The sequence below is a fragment of the Atta cephalotes genome (assembly GCF_000143395.1).
Source record: "Atta cephalotes unplaced genomic scaffold scaffold00011, whole genome shotgun sequence".
NCBI classification, from domain to species: Eukaryota; Metazoa; Arthropoda; class Insecta; order Hymenoptera; family Formicidae; genus Atta; species Atta cephalotes.
In genome coordinates, this window is record NW_012130075.1 from 2,611,288 (window position 1) to 2,627,935 (window position 16,648).

The window sequence follows — 16,648 nt, forward strand, 5'->3', positions numbered from 1 at the left end:
ATTGTATATATATTTACATATGTAGCTGTCGTATATTTAAAGCGGTTGACGATGGCGATAGCGATGGTTGGCGGCGGTGATGATACCGGAGGTAGCGGCTGTACGAGAGATAGATTGGGAGAATCGCTTGGCATGAAGCGAGGAGGGATCGGCAAAGGGAGGAGGAGGGACGTAGGAGAAAGAGTAACGGGGAGAGTGGAACCGTTGATGCTGCGAGCCAAGAAAAGAGACGGAAAACAGGCTCAGTACATGGATGGAGGAAACAGAGAGATAGAGATGGAACGGAGGAGTGGCAGAGAGGCGGAATCGGGAGAAACCAGCGGCACCAGCAGTTGCCGCTCTCGGGGCGGCTGGCTGTTATCATGAGAAACAAGCTTCCACTCTGATTTTTTAATCCGATCCGCGCCCCCTGCCACCGGCTGAATTTTAAAATAACTGCAGAACGCCATTTGCTCCTCGCAAACAGACTGGGGTTAAGCCATCCCCCCGCCGTCACCACTGCCGCCGTCGTCCTGCCGTCTCCTCTCGGTGCTCTTGGCTCTTTTCTGTCTTCCTCGCACTTTTCCTGTCCCCGTTCTATCGATGTTGGTCCATTTCGTGCATCCTCCGCCTCCCTTCGACTTACCCAAACCATCCTTTGCTTCTGTTCTCTCGACGGAGGCAGTACGCGCGTCTCCGACCCTCCGCGTTTGCGACCTGGCGTCGAGCGGATAGGACGAGGAGTACACTGTGGAAAGGTTAGGATAGGTCGAAAGACGAAGAGACAGAGAGATGTATATCAAGGCGCGCGCGCGTGGCATGAAAGCGCCTGATGCCAAATTGAAATGTTTAGCTTCGTTTCAGCTGCTTCAAATCCCGCATGCGGGGCGCCTCGGAATCGGAGCGAGACAAATAGAAGCAGGAAAAGTGCGATAGATAGATAACGTGAGGAAGGGTGAAAAGAGATGGGGAGGTAGCGAACGGGGGCGGAGGGTGACAACGAAGATAGAGGAGCGAGAAATGCCGTGTGTAGGCCTGCCTCCGAGAGAAGGGTAGATAAGTGACAGTTTTATTAATTTCCCATCTCCCGCCGCCACTTCCACGCTTACCACCCCCCCTATATCTAACTTACCCAACGCCACGCAACACCAGGGACGTCAGTCGCGCGTCCATACACGCCCTACCCATCCTCGCCCCCGTTGTTGGATACGTCTCGGGGTGTGCGAAGGCGAAAATAAAGCTCAATAATGGCGACGCGCCGTGACGGGGCCATCGTCGGAAAAGGTGGCGGAGATGCCGGTTGGGGATTTGAATCAACGATATCTCGTCGTTCAGCAGTATTTTTATGACGGAAATTTTTCACGCCCGGAATCTGTATAGGCCTTCATTTGCTTCGTAACGTTTGTATGATGAAAATATATCGGACGTAAGACTAATTAACTCGTAGTTTTATAATGAAATTTTTTTGTTATGTATTAATAATTCTCAATAAGGCTATGATTCATTTACATTTACGACAGAGTAGGTTCAGTAATGGTCGCAGTTATTAATAACGTATACGATTAAAAAAACCGTTCCCGATTAGATCGGCGATTTTGTATAAATCTCTTGAGACACACGAAGCTTTGAATCGTGCCATCTCGGCCAGATCGTACACGCGAAGAAAAAAACTGCGAAAGACGAGAGAGACGAATAGAATAAAATAAAATAAGATTCAAAGAGAAGCAGAGAAGAAAAGAGGGAATGAAAGAAAAAAGCGGAGAGAAAGTATCCTGTGAATCCTAGCCGGTCGCTCTGGTGGTGGAAAATTTAATTTCGATCCCGTCGATTCAGCAGTTATACCGAAGTTTAATCTTTGATAAGGGTTAGTCTTTTAGTAATGGGATCCCAGAGGGTCGGTCGCTCCAGTCCGACAGTGAGGCGGAAAGCAAGAAGAAGGTTGCTTGCTCTCCTCTTCTTTCTCTCCCTTTCTCTCCCTCCGCCCCGCTGCTCTCTTTTCTCTGGCCAGAATGGAAGGAAAGAGCTTAAACCGTTAGATAGAGATCTGCTTGGGATGAAAGTAGTACCTACCCGCTTATATCGCTCTTCAAACCGAGCAAGACTCGGACTTTTATACTGACGTTGGGAAAGGCATAACGAGCCCTGCGATGGGAGTATAAGTTTTTTGACGTGGACTTCCGCGGAAGATCTGCTAGCCCCCCTTGGCATTGGCTCTTTCTTCAGTATCTCATTTATTTTCGCTCACTCGCGTATAAAGTATCGTGTCCCATGTATGTGTCTATCCAGGTCACGTGTCTCCCTTGAAAACGCATTCATGACGAAGAACTTAATCCTCGACTGGTCTGGTGAGGCGCAGAGACTGTTTCGAAGCCTACCAGACCAGTTACAGGATAATAAACGCGTGACTTAGCTCGCAAGTTCTGCATCTGCGTTCCGATTGCGAGACGCAAGTTGTTATTGAGAATATAAACAAGCAATGGTCTTTCATACTGTCATCATTGAATTTCCATCATTGCTTTGTCATTATTGCTTTGTTAATTCACATTTTTTGCATACATCGCCTATAAAAATATTTTCTACAGAATATAAAAGAGTAATTCAATGATAGTTGTATGTGGGAATGACTTTATATATAATTTTTCTCATTTTAATTTGTTATAGTTATGGCATGGATCTAAATGGCGCGAGGCGAAAAAACGCAACACGGGAAACAACGAGCACGCTGAAAGCGTGGTTAAATGAACACAAGAAGAATCCGTATCCCACGAAAGGCGAAAAGATCATGCTGGCTATTATTACCAAGATGACACTAACACAAGTGTCGACGTGGTTTGCGAACGCGCGGAGACGCTTGAAAAAAGAAAATAAAATGACATGGGAACCAAGAAATCGTGTTGAAGACGAAGATAACAATAACGAAGATGATGATAGCGGGAGGAAAAGCGTCGATGAGAAAGATCGGCTAGGTGAGTCACTTGAATAATATATTTCTTAAATATAATCACATTATTTATCAAATGTCGACCAACAATATTAGTACTACGATTATCGTATTTCTATTTCTTCTGATTAAATTCTTAAATAAATTCAGTTTTTTAAAAAACTGAAAATTTAAATCGGCTGTATTATTTCGAATTACGACGCTCGATTTTTTCTTCTTGATTCAGATTCGAAAGACTCAGGTACAGGTTCCAGCGAAGACGGGGAACGACCGGCGCACCGTTTGGACCTATTGCATGGCGGCAGTGGTGGATCGGCGGGCGTCCAAGGTAGAACCGAGAGCGAGTGGAGCGAATCGCGAGCGGACAGTGGCCCGGATAGTCCGGAATGTCTGTATGATCAGAGGGAACCTAGGCATCCGCTGCAACTGCAGCATCCGGCGTATCTCACTCAAAATCACGGTCGATTGTTGCGTCATCCCTCGCCGGAGAGCACGTCGCCAGGTAGTCAACATCATCTTCCGCCGAGTACCAGCGCGCCGTCTACGGGTAGCGTAGTGACGACGAAGCCGCGGATCTGGTCACTGGCGGACATGGCAAGCAAGGACGGCGATCAGCAGAATACGAATCCAGCCACGATGACAGGTCTCACGTCACCTTACAGCGGAACGGGCGGAGGCGGAGGAAGCATTGGCGGTGGCGGCGGCGGTGGAGGTGGTGGTGGCACTACAGGGGGCAAACTCGTAAGCCCTTTGGCTAGTCGACTGCCGCCTCATCATCCCCTCCACCCGATACATCCGGGCACGCAATTTGTAAGACCGCATCCGGACTTCTACAGGAATTTGTACGGTGCGTCCCATCTCGGCTCAGGTGACATATCTCTGCTGGAGACGTATTCGAGGACTCTTGGTGGACTTGGCGGCGTAATACCACCATCCACGGCTCCGAGCATACTTACGTCCTCGTCCTCGTCGATCTCCGCTGCCAGTAACGTGAAATCTTTTACGATCAACGGTGGTAGCGGAGCGGCAGGAGGTACCACTGCCGGATCGGCAGTTTTATTGACTACCGCGTCTTCCGGTTTGTCACCGTCGTCGTCGTCGACGGCGTCATCGGGCGGGTCCGATCAATCGCCCCATCCGACGGGCGGCGGTCTGCCTGCGACTCAGGAACTCAAATCTCCCGGACGGGTGTGACTCGACGAAGCGACCGATCGCTAAAGAGACGTTTATCGCGGGCGCGCGCTGTGCATCGGCGGGCGTTTTGTGTGGTGTGGCTGACAATAATCAGAAACTACAATCTTGTAATTAGTGTACAGTATAAAACGGAAGATGATGAGATATACTGCCCCAACCCGCTTCCTCGTTTCCTAGTCTTTTCATTTTTTTTTCTCTTTTTCAATGTCATCGTCGATGTTTCTTTTATCTCTCATTGCCTTCCCTTCTCTCCTTCAACTTTTTATTCAAGTTTTATTTTCCATACTCAATTATTCTCGATAAAAAGGGAAAAACTCGTAGTACCGACTACCCATAGCTCTATCGCGGTATAACCGTACAACATCTAGCGCGTCAACTCGACAGTACTATTACACACACATATAAATATTATAAATATCTAAAGATATATGATAATATAATTAATATTATTTATGCGTTTGTAAATAGTAGAAAAAGGCCCAGTAGAGGAATCGTCCGGCCAGTGTATGTATTGTATGTAGAGTAGACACTATATTACTAGCCTACCTGAGATCATAATTCATATTAATGACGATTATTATTATTATGATTATTATGATTATTATTATGATTGTTATTGCAATGTTTATAATATTATCGATTCACGTCGACTCGGTCAAGCATGACGAGGTATGGGTCGTTAATCGCGGCGACAGATTGCGAGGGATCGCCGGTATAAAGATTCTTGGAAGTCAGTCTTTGGTTCCTATTCTTGTAAGTATCTCCTCTCTTATTTATTTTGCTAAAAATTATTGGCTCGTGATAATTTTTCGCAAGAACGGATAAAGGCTGTCAAATCGCGAATCGATGCGCAAGTATGACGTCGCTCGCAATCTGCTGCGAACACAATTTCCGTCGCGTCCCGTCGTCGTTGCGTAGAAAAGGAACGTTCTAAGTTACACGAAGGTGAAGCTACGGGCACAACGGCTGTCAACATATCATGTCATGTCGAGAGTGAACGATCGCCATCACCTTTTAGTCATTCGTGTCCAAAATTTCACGCGAACTCGCTGATGCCACACTGACATGTGACATCAACGCTGACTGTGTCCTTTCGCAATAAACGAATCATTACGGAAAGCAAATGAGTTATCATTTCTGACCTATAACTTTCCGCCAATCCGCATCATCAAATATTTATATATGCATAGCAAGTGTTTATATATTCCTCTTTACAGAAGTCTCTAAAAAATTTATTTTTTCATATAGAATTATCGTTTTTTTTTTAATTGCTAATTGGACACTCCATATATGTATCGAACGACTTGATAATTGAATGCAATTCAATATTCTTGGGCATACGCCGCTTTTCCGAGTCGGGTAACATGTTGATTATTATGCCATTCGAGTCGAGGGCCTAATCGTGCATCGTGTGCAATTCAGTAGAGACAATACATGAGGAGGCTTCTAGTCGACGCAGGGGACCATTCTTTTAAAACGGTGAATGAATATGAAACGTTCTCATTCTCGGAACCGGGACGACCGGGATGTACTTATAAAAATGCAAAGCGACCGACTTCTGGGTGGTTGCTGGACAAGCTTGGTTATTAGTAAACATTTAAATCGACAATTCCTATAGCGGGGAACGTCGCTTTCGTCCTATCCTCTACCTTCTTCCTCTCTTTCTTCACCTTTCTCCGATGCTCTTCTTGCCTTTCGCTCTTTCCACAAAGTTAGAGAAGAGAAGGACGATGAGGGCTACCGCGTTCGCGGTTTACGGTAGAGGAAACAAGAAATCAACTCACGGGACCACCCGCTACGGTCTGGGGTGCACCAAGCTGTAGATCCCAAGGAGGTCCATGCCATCTTCATGAATCAACTCGTTTCTGAATCGGCATAAACTTTCAAAGAGTTACGGAGCGCTCTTCCCCCCCATCCGCCAGATTCAAAGTTATGTGAGTATCGGTGTCCTTTCGTATTCTCGGCTTCTTCAGCTGGTGGTCCGTACAAACGCACGGTGTTTTCAAAAATGCACTGAAGATCGAGACCGAAGAAAAATTGTTATAAACAATATAAATGCACGACTGTCGGGAGAATATTCAATATTAAATTACGATCGAAATAAATGCCGATTCTTTTATTTGACATAATTTTTCACAAAATAATAAATTAACAAAATCTTAAAAAAAATAAGTATTATTTTTAAGATAAAATAAATGAAGAGATGTAAATGCATAATTAGCTAACTATTCCGATAACGAAAAATTTTAGAATTGGTAAGCTATATCGTAGCGCATTATAAATGCCCTACATGATGTTTAAATCGTGTAATAAAACCGTTTTATGCTACTATAAAGATATCTGGGTAAAAATGTCGATGCGTGAGAGAAGGTAACATTATATAGGTAGCTAATACCCGTCGCAGATAAACCGAGCCATTATTACTCAGTACAATTCTAAGATGATCATGCTACTAAGGGAGACATGGCTATCTACTGTCTGGATGATGTATCTTATAATGGCGCGCAGACGAACGATAATCGGCTACTTTATTCCACAAATGCATACGGATGTTATATGGTCATTTTTAGTGTTATAGCATTTCCACAGTGCAATAACGAGAAAATGACGATCTTTTCATTCGTCCGTTCTCCCCTTAGCAATAACGCGAGAGCTTTCAATGCCAAGAAACACTGGGATATCGCCCTGGGATTTACATAAACTATGATATACTGCAGTTAAACTTTATTTCGATATTTTATCAATTTCCGTGAAAATTTATTGCAGTAAAAATAAGTGAGAAAATGAAAATGATGATATGATCATAAAAGAAACATTTCAATTTTTACGCAATTGTGTATTGTAAAATAAATAATTTGCAATCGCAACATACATTCACGATTATGTTTTAATTCGCGGTATCGCGGTATGTGTAATTCGTAATCCATCTGCATTCTTTCAGGTACCACTTTTTCATTTGCCATTCACGTGTGTAATTTCGTGAACGAAGTTTTTTAGTACTTACAACTTTCGCGTATAATTTCATCGTTGTTTCGTTACGGTTAATAAAAATTAACAGTAGTTTGCCATGTACAGTCGTTTTACAATGCTTAAGTAATCGCGCGATTTTTCATGTCTGAGAATCATTATATATGACATTGCCGGTCATGACATGAATTCTTGCGAAGGACGCGGTAAATATCGTAAATGGATACAGGTAACCTGCTGTGATTACTTGCGAGGACTACCCAGAGGGGGCAGGCGATAAACTCAACTAAACTGCGTTCTGCGGCGATGCTTTATTGGCTTTCATCGAGTTTTAAGTAGCGAATTTCTTCATGAAAACGCCATTAATTTTACGATGCGGGCATATTTAGCTCACGGCTTCTCGTAAAATCATACTTTGGTCGCGATAAAGAAACATTGGTGGGGACTCTGCTAAAATAGAGTTGGCGTTGTAAAAATGCGATAAAGGGGAAAGGAATTAAGTAGTTAATGATGTTTATTATATATATATATATATATATATATATATTTATATATATAAAACATATATTTATATATATATATGTGTGATTACATGTTATATGTAACATATTATATATTGTTATATTGTTATATTGTTATATATATTTATATATATATCTAATATATTATTTTTAATAAATGTAAACATGATAAATTATTTCCAGATAGAGCAGTATGACATATAAATATATATACATGTGTATGTGTATATAAATACACATATAAAGATATGTATTTAATTAGTTGCAAAAATCTCAATAATTAAATGCAAAAGATAATACGTATATGTGTAAATATTCAAATAACTGTACTCACGCTGGTAACGCATCTCTATTACATTTTATAAATAAAACTTCACTATGCAATATACCTACAAATATTGTATATATTCATATCACAATCGTAATATCATTACATAAATTCATTACATAAATTCATCATTATTTATAAAATCTTTTTTAATGACGCATATACGAATAATAATATATCGTAAATTTTAATAAGAAATAATATTTTCCACAAAGACTTTTATATCAAATAATATGATAATAAATAAAAGGAGTTGCATTTAACCAGACATTCTGTAAAACAGATATGTGACACATTCTTTTTTTGGCGCACTGTCACGCAAGTGCGTCCCGCGTTGTCGAAAGGTAGCGTATCAGTGTAGGTGGTGAATAATGAATGGCAAAGTCGAGACAACTTGCTGGACCAGCGTCGACGACGTGGATCAGGTCGGCGGTGTATATACGACCGGGGTTAGGAGGCGCAGTTACAGCATGAGTTCCGGGTGAAACGACATGAAAAATTAACGGGTCCGCGTTTTGACATTGCGTCAAACTTTCGTTGTACAGCGTGATAGATTGTTCTACGGATGGTAGATTATTCCGTACGACCGCCTGCAGTAGGAGAGAAAAAGCGAGAGAGAAAGCGAGTAGTTTGGAGTAGGCGGGCGAAAGATGGTTTTGGATTTCTCGGCTAACGACCGACGGACAAATTCGAATTTTACGAGGGACACTTCACGGACAGTATTGTCAGCTGTCCGTCGAGTTTCAGTGAATGGAATCGTGGTCCAGGCTACGTTGGAATAAATATTTTTGTGAGATTTATCACTGCGATAAAAGAATACATATAAAAGTATCTCAGTCAACCAGATTGAAATATACAATACTTTATCTTCCCATATCTACGTTTTTATAAATATACATACAATACGTTATTAAATAACAGTAATCTAATATCACCACCAATTGAATATTAATATCACACATTTAATGTTCGTTTTCATCAACATTATAGTTTAATTTTAATCTCGGTTCAATTCTAATTCTTTATTCTTTTTCTAGTAAGAATTTAAAAAAAGATGAAAAAAGTTAAACCGAAATTAAACTTAATTTATATTGGTAGAAACAGGCAAAAATCTTTTAAAATTTTGTATTTCCTGTAAAGACATAATAACCAAATACGTATACTATGATTAGGTCGAAGTGGTAAATAATCTTCGTAAAAGCATGAAGTTCTTCTGCCGAGGGAAAAAGAAATATAACTGTAAACGGTTCTCGCAAGAAGACTATAATTTCTCGCTTGCGGTAGAATCCCCCGCAGTTCGTAATCGTTTTCCACTTTAACGTGTATCCGGGCGTGCGACGCATCGTCGCAATGCGATGTCAACGAGGACAGAGGAAACAGAGAGACGGCACGTGGTTGCACACAACGCGATATTTCATTCGGCATACGATCCCGCGAATTTGCGTTCTCAAAGACTTCAAAGGGGCCTCTGCGAGTTACCGGATGTCCGGCTGCTTGCGACACCGTGCCCGCTTTGTGCACCGGCCCACCGGGAAGAGAAGAGGAGGGGGGGGGGGGGAAAGGGATCAGACGCTAGAAGAACGAGAGAATCGAGAGAGGCGAGAAGAGAAGAGAGGATACAGAGAAATAGCAGATAGAAGAGAACGAGCGCTCAATGTGGTACTCGAATTCGTCCGTGGCTTGTCGGCTGGCAAGTACGACGTAAGTCACCTACTAAACTAGCGGTTAAGTAAAGGAGGAGGTGCATAATTCACCGCTGGTTAATTGGCGAGCGTTTTCACGCCAGCCGCTGGTCTGTCAAAGCAGCTACAATCTGCAGCGTGGCGAGACGGCGGGTGTATCATCGTGAAAGAACGGAGAGACGACATATGCTACTTTTCTCTTGAGAATGAACGGAGAAAAGAGAAAGAAGAAGGATGGAACGCGCGTATCATCACTAACACCATCGAAAACGCGTGCTGCGAAATCCTCGGTTCTCTTTATTTCTTTGTCTTTCTCTTCTTCTCTCGGTCGCGTTGGTTGTCTCTGCTTATAAATACTGCATCTCTCACAAGGATAAGAATAAAAGAACGAATCGGAGAACGGTACAGAAAGAGTAGAGGATTTTGAAGAAGGTAAAAAGAAACTACTTCTGGCTGTCGACGAATGCGACAGACAACGACGCCGATGTTGCACGGCACGAACACGAGGATACTTGGCGGCGCTTCGTTAAGAGAGACGTGGCGATATGACTTATTTAATCGCCCGAGATGAATGTTAATGTTCTTTCACGAGGCGCTCGCGAATGTTTGGGGGATTACAAGCATCGCGTTGGCGGGGCGTTGGCCGCGCGATTTACGAAGGTCGTAAGTAACGCATGATACGTTCGTAATGATGAAGAAGTTTGGCGTGATCAGAGCATAACTCAAAAATGTAAAAATTAAATTTGTCTTTATCATACTTATAAGAAGATAAAGATCCGAAACGTATTTGTCATGTTATGCAAATAATGTTGAAGTTATATATCTTACAGATTTTAAGATTGTCAATAATTATTTATGTAATGTCAAGAATTATTTACATAATGTTAATAGTTAGGTATTCGTAAATTGATGCAACTAGGAGATTTTTTTAATTTACATAAAAAAATAAGTCGAAAACGTAGAATAAAATTTTTTCTTATGCTTCGTTTTTGAGAAGATCAATTTTAAATATTCACCAGGTTTCGATTCGTTGTAAATTATTATCTCTGCTTAAATTTGTGTTTATTATTTTACTGAATTGAGAATACCAAATAAAAATAAGATAAATTTTATTATTTTAGATAAATTTTATTATTTTAGAACCTGTTGAAAATGTCCATTCTGTTAAATATACAATTCTTTTAAAAGTAAATTTTTATGAACGCTTTCTAGCATTTTAATTTTTAATTTATTTATTAAATCCGTACGACGAATATTTAAAATCAATTTTTTTTTAAACAGTCTAATATAAAAAAAATTTTATTTTACATTTTTAACTTCTTTTTTCATATAATGTCACCCCTTTCCTAATTTTGTTCACCATTAGTTCACAAATTCTGTATATCTCTGTATATTCTCTCAAAATTGTAAATTATTACATTAAAAAAATTTTATGATTGTTAATCGGTATTGCTTTAGATGTAATATCGTCTAGAAAATAAAAAACAAAGGGTGCCATTGGAATTTTTAACATTTTTTCAATCCGTTATTCGGACTATCGAATATCGGATACGGATAATTAATACGGTTACTTTTCCTCGAAAGCGCGGCTAATCACCGTTTCTGGCATGAGTGGTCTTTTGGTTCATGTAACAGAAATGTGGCATGTAGCTAGCGAGAGTTTCGGCAGTGTGGACGCGCGCCTAATTATATCAACAACTTGTGTTTGCCTTCCAAGAAAGCGACGTGCTCGCAGGAATAACGTGAATAGATTGTGATCGCTTAATCGGAAACGAATCTATATCGAAATTAATTAAACTTCGAATTTGATTTGCAATTATCAGTACTACACAGAGTAATTTTGTCTATTAACATTCTAAACTTTAGAATCTAAAGCTACGTATCATAGAAGCACGATTTTCTTATTTTCTCTTGTTCGATTATAATCTGTGGAGCGGATTCTCTAAAAATTATTAATTTAAAAGAAAATTCGCTTTATTTGTCAAACTGCAATCAATTCTCGCAACAAAACGTGTATTCGGACCTCGCGAAAAACTGTATTTAGGGGGTTTGTCGACGTTAGTCATGGCGATAACGGCGATGACCAGAGGAGTCGCGACCATGAATACGATAGAACGGCGATCACCGCACTAGTTCAGGAATCGCGGGCAAAAACCGCGTTCTCCGACCGTTCGCGCATGTCGACGGACGCAACATCGATGGATGACGAGTCAATCGAGAACCGGTGTGCAGTCCGTCGGGAGATGGACGCGTCGACGTTCCGTCTGCCATTCCAGTGTCCACCGATGACGGACTTTTTGGAGGGTGAACGCGGAAGCAAAAACGCGAACGCAGTCGCGGGGGTTATGATTGATACCGGTGCGAGAATGCTTATAAAATTGCCGAGCGAGATGCGGCCGACGCTTTTTCCTCCAGGCGCGAATGTACGATTGATGCGAGAGAAATCGCCACTATGGAATCTTGGAGACTTTATTACAATTCGTAGGTGGAGACAAATTAAAGAAAGAGAAGCGTAACGTCGAACTATTGCTTTCAAACTATAAATTTTAATTATGATCATGGAGGAAAAAATAGTTTAACAAATGAAGATAAAGTTATTTTATAAACATTGGCTGCGCTCAGCAGAAAAAAACACATTTTGAATATAATTGATTTTGCCCTTAAATCCTCATTGGAGCTAAATGTATAAATCATATTTTATAACGAAATTTACAATAGTTGCAAAGCTGCTTTTTTTGCTGAACGCAGTAATTATTCTTCCCGAGATAAATTTTAAACAGCACGCTTTTGCTTTCAAGTCTGGGCAACGCTTTGATTTCCATTAACATCAAAGTTGCGTGTGCAAAGGGATATTGGCCCCGCGCAATCATTTCCACCAATGTCGTCGACCCCAGACAGGACATTGCATCCTCGCGAGGATATACATGAGCAGCTAGAACCACGCAGTTTCGATGTTTGTCGGCGTGTCATGCCGCGGTCACGTCTTAATCAGTGTCTGGTCAGGACTTCCAACGGGCCCACTGGGGCAAGAAGCTCGTCGGAGGCCCAGCTAAACGTGCCGAATGTTAATTACACCAGCGGGGATCCCCGCGCAGTGGTATCGACCCCCGAGTGAAAAAGTTCTCGTTCGAATCTCGCCGATCTTCATCTCGTGCTCGTCAGCTGTATATTTTATTACCGAAGAATTATAAAATCATTGTCGTTTTTTTTACACGTTGCACACGCTCGTGCATCGCAAGTACGAGACATACTCATATCCCGGAATTAATTTTATCAACTTCTCGCACAACCGGGATTAAAATTTCAATTAGTTGCAAATATTCCATGCACCTCCCCGTTCCTTCTCGGAAATTCTCGAGAATGACAGAGATTTTATATAGTTGAAGTTTTATACGATCCCTTGCGACTCCCTACGTTGTTGTGACACAGTCCCAGTCCTACATTGTAACGTAATTAGTAGCGCCGTTACGCGGGAGGATGCTCTTTCGCCGCTTCTTGAGGAGGATGACTAACGGCCGTTCTATTAATGTTTGTTTTCCACGTGTACTGTACACGCGCGCGATATATTTCGAAGTCACTGCAATTTACGGTCGTATCACATTTTTCCATGTGTGACCGTCGATCTTTCCGTTTCTTCGTGTACCGTAGAAGCTCGTGTTCTTCCCCACGGGGATTTTCTAATCGCGCGTCGAGCAGTTAGCTGAATTGGTATAAAAATAAGTGATGTTATGAAAGAATATCGAAGGAGTAAGAAAGAGATGGCGAGAAAACTATGGTACGTGTCACAACAGCGTCGAGGCGTGAAGCGTCAAAGTGGATTTATGATATTTTCCCAGCGTCACCTCTCTCGCGCGATATTCCCGCGGCCTAAAAACGACGAGCGCGCAAAGGCGGCATCGTCTTTGATGTCGCATTTCTTACGCGCTCTACGCATGATGCATCGCTGTTCTTGACGCGCGCGCCTTGCTTAGGACCTTTAAACAAATCGTCGAGTTCTTTGCCGTGCGCTCGTGCACAGATTAATTGAGGAAGCCTTAGCACCGCAGACTCCCTAGATCTTCTGATTTATCGCAATCAACGAAGTTATCTGTAGTTTGTGACACTCGTGATAATCCGTGTGATAAGTGTCTCGACGAATTTCTTCAATAATTCTTAACTCTCCGTCTACAGTCATATTTTTACTTGCTCTATCCAGCCCAAGTTTCACTATTTTAGTTTTAAAAAAATAGTTTGAAAAAAATCAGAGATACTTTTCTCTATTACGTTATCAAATAGTTTTTAATAAGATTTTAGGAAAAAAAACTGAACTCCGCCCTTCTTTAGTTCGGAGAAACTTAATGAAATTTTGCTTGTTGCAAAACAGATCAGATTACAGACAAAAGATTATAATTGAATTGTGATCTATTTTTATAATATTCGACAATTTTCAAAACGGACATAAATCAATCTCAGCGGACATCTCAAATATAAATCATAACGCGTGTGAGTTACACGAAGGTTCCTCACATACGTGGAATGACTAAATTACAAATTAGTAAGACAAATATTCTCGCCGGTTCGTGCCAACGACTTCTTCAGAATCTTAAATAATAGTCGACGGGTCTGTCGCATAGCTGCAGCTTTCGTCAAACAACAATTAATATTAAATAATTAGACATGATTCGTTAAAATATCCAGGATAATTGTGCGCGACGAACGAAAGCGCTGGTTCTACTATTATTTCGTTTAGTCGTTATGAGAGAAGGAAGCAACGCGTCACCAAGGTCGTTATGTTGACGGATCTGTGCCTTCTGCGGGCGCCGGAAGTAACGATGGCGCCTTACACAAATCCCGATAGATGATATTACGGTTTCTCCGACGAAGTTCTTTTTCACGCACGCGAACGAGTAGAAGGAGCATCCCATGTAAAAATAAAAATAAAAAAGTCGTAAGACACTTGGGAATGTCAAAAATAAGATATCTCTCCTAAACGGATCTTCCCTCTTCAAATAATTTACAATTCTATTCTATAATTGAACATGTAGTTATCAGATTATGCTGTTTAACTCCGACATCTTGTATAGTCACGTTTGTCTGTATAGAAATTTCATATTGCGTACCTGTTAATACACGATACAGATGTACACGTGACTGCGTCCGCGAGATGTTTAGCCCTAAGCTAATAAACCTCCTCTCTTTCTCATGCTGTTATATAACATTAAATTTCTCACCGTTGAAAGCTCCGTGCCAGCATGCTTGTGCAAATAGCGCGACACAAATCGTCGAGGTGTATCTCTGCCTCTTTCGTTGTTCGCGCACCAAGCTCAAGTTGTTCCTCTCGGCCCGCGTCTCGACCGCCTCGGCTTCCCAGTCAAAGAGACTGGCGAGGAAAAGGGCGAGGAGTTCTCTCATCAATCACCGCAGTCCGCGGGCCCGTTTATTTTAAGTCCGCCGCGTTTTTAATACACGCGTCATTAACGCGTGCTGGCATCTAAGCGACGGTGAGGACAACGAAACGACGAGGACGACGCCGACGTGGCGTACAATTAAGCATGCGATGTTTGTAACGTAGAAAGCATATAATGTACATTTTGGAGATAGGTTTTCCAAAGTGGCGAAACGGGGCCTTCATTGCGCGAATTATGCCCCGAATGGCGATATCATGATAGGCGATGCGTAAGATCGAAATGACGATCCTTAAACGTCATGAAGAATCGTAACAAAAGACATTCTCATCATATCATTAAATATCGTGAGATGAACAGGTGATTTATTACGCGTTCGTTTTCCTTCTCCGTAGGTGAAAGGCATTTATCTTTGAGGAACTTGTGTTACACAATAAACAGGAGTATCTCGGATCACTGTAATAATTAAAAAAAATTCAACCGCTTGTCGCAATTGATATCAAGTTGCAAACGAAATTATTCATCTCTGAAAATGTCACGACATATGGATTGCATTGATTAATAGACTACAAAGTGTGCCAATTGAGTCTTTCTAAAGGTACGACGTTTCGGTCGAACTCGCGCATAATTTCCATTTTAATACCATCGCCGTGTAGCACTAGTCCGAAATACTCGCCGCGAAGTTTCACGCCGGATATTTATCAAACCGCTGTTAAGCCCGGCGCGTCGATACGCATATACGCTCGCCGGTCTCTGTATTTATTCGATGAGTCGCCGAATACGTAACGGCATTAACGCCCGAACTTATGGAGCGAAAGTTTTATCGCCACGGCACTCTGCTCCGTACAGCTGCGCATATACGTTTCGCATAACATACGGGCGAACTATTTGGCCGGAAAGTCGTTAACTATTAGCATCGACTTGACTTACGCGCGCAGAAAGACTTACGATCTACTACAAGTGTGCTCGATGCATTTATTTTCAGTACTTGCTTGCGTAATACGTCAGATTAATATTCCGTTCTCCTCATTTGTTCGTATGCTTATAGCTCATCGCAAAAAATTTCTAGTTAAAAATAAATGAACTATATTCTTGTCATTATAATTAAACATCTTGGTAGTTATCTAAAATTAGAATAGATGCTTATAATAGATTTACGCCACGATTACGCATATGATTGTTTTTATCAGTGTAAATTAACTTTAATCTCAACTTCATTTTATTTTTAATTTTTAGAACTTATAGAAAAAGATGAAGATTAAAATTGAACTGCACTAGATAGAAATGGGTATTAACGAGAAAACTCTGATTTGTCATTTTTCTAGAGTTCTAATTAATGCAACCAAATTATTTTTCCAGTGAGAGTAAACTTAATAGAAACCAAGAGGCACTCCTACAAAGTGATATATTGCATGACGTCGTAGTTTAATAATTATTATTGATAATTTAAAATCCGTCGCAGAGAAAGCACGCAAAGATATCTTCGTCGAGTGACATCTGTTCGGCACTCTGCATTTCCTTTCACTTTATATCTTGTCACAAAGTTGTGTGACATTTACGATGTCGCGTGCACCCATCGCGTACGCCCACATAATTACTCGGCCCGCTAAAAGAGAAAAAGAGAGTGAGAGATACCAATTAACACACCCCAA

At 41.3% G+C, this 16,648-nt stretch overlaps 1 protein-coding gene across 1 annotated transcript in view; it reads left to right on the forward strand.

Annotated features, from left to right (window-relative positions):
- The window catches only part of LOC105617009 (iroquois-class homeodomain protein IRX-3), a 31,303-nt gene extending 27,189 nt beyond the window's left edge, over window positions 1-4,114 (forward strand). Inside the window, exons 4-5 of the mRNA XM_012198590.1 lie at window positions 2,641-2,945; window positions 3,147-4,114. Coding sequence (XP_012053980.1) covers window positions 2,641-2,945; window positions 3,147-4,114 — 1,273 coding nt within the window. The remainder of the gene's footprint in view (window positions 1-2,640; window positions 2,946-3,146) is intronic.
- The last annotated feature ends 12,534 nt before the right edge of the window (window positions 4,115-16,648 follow it).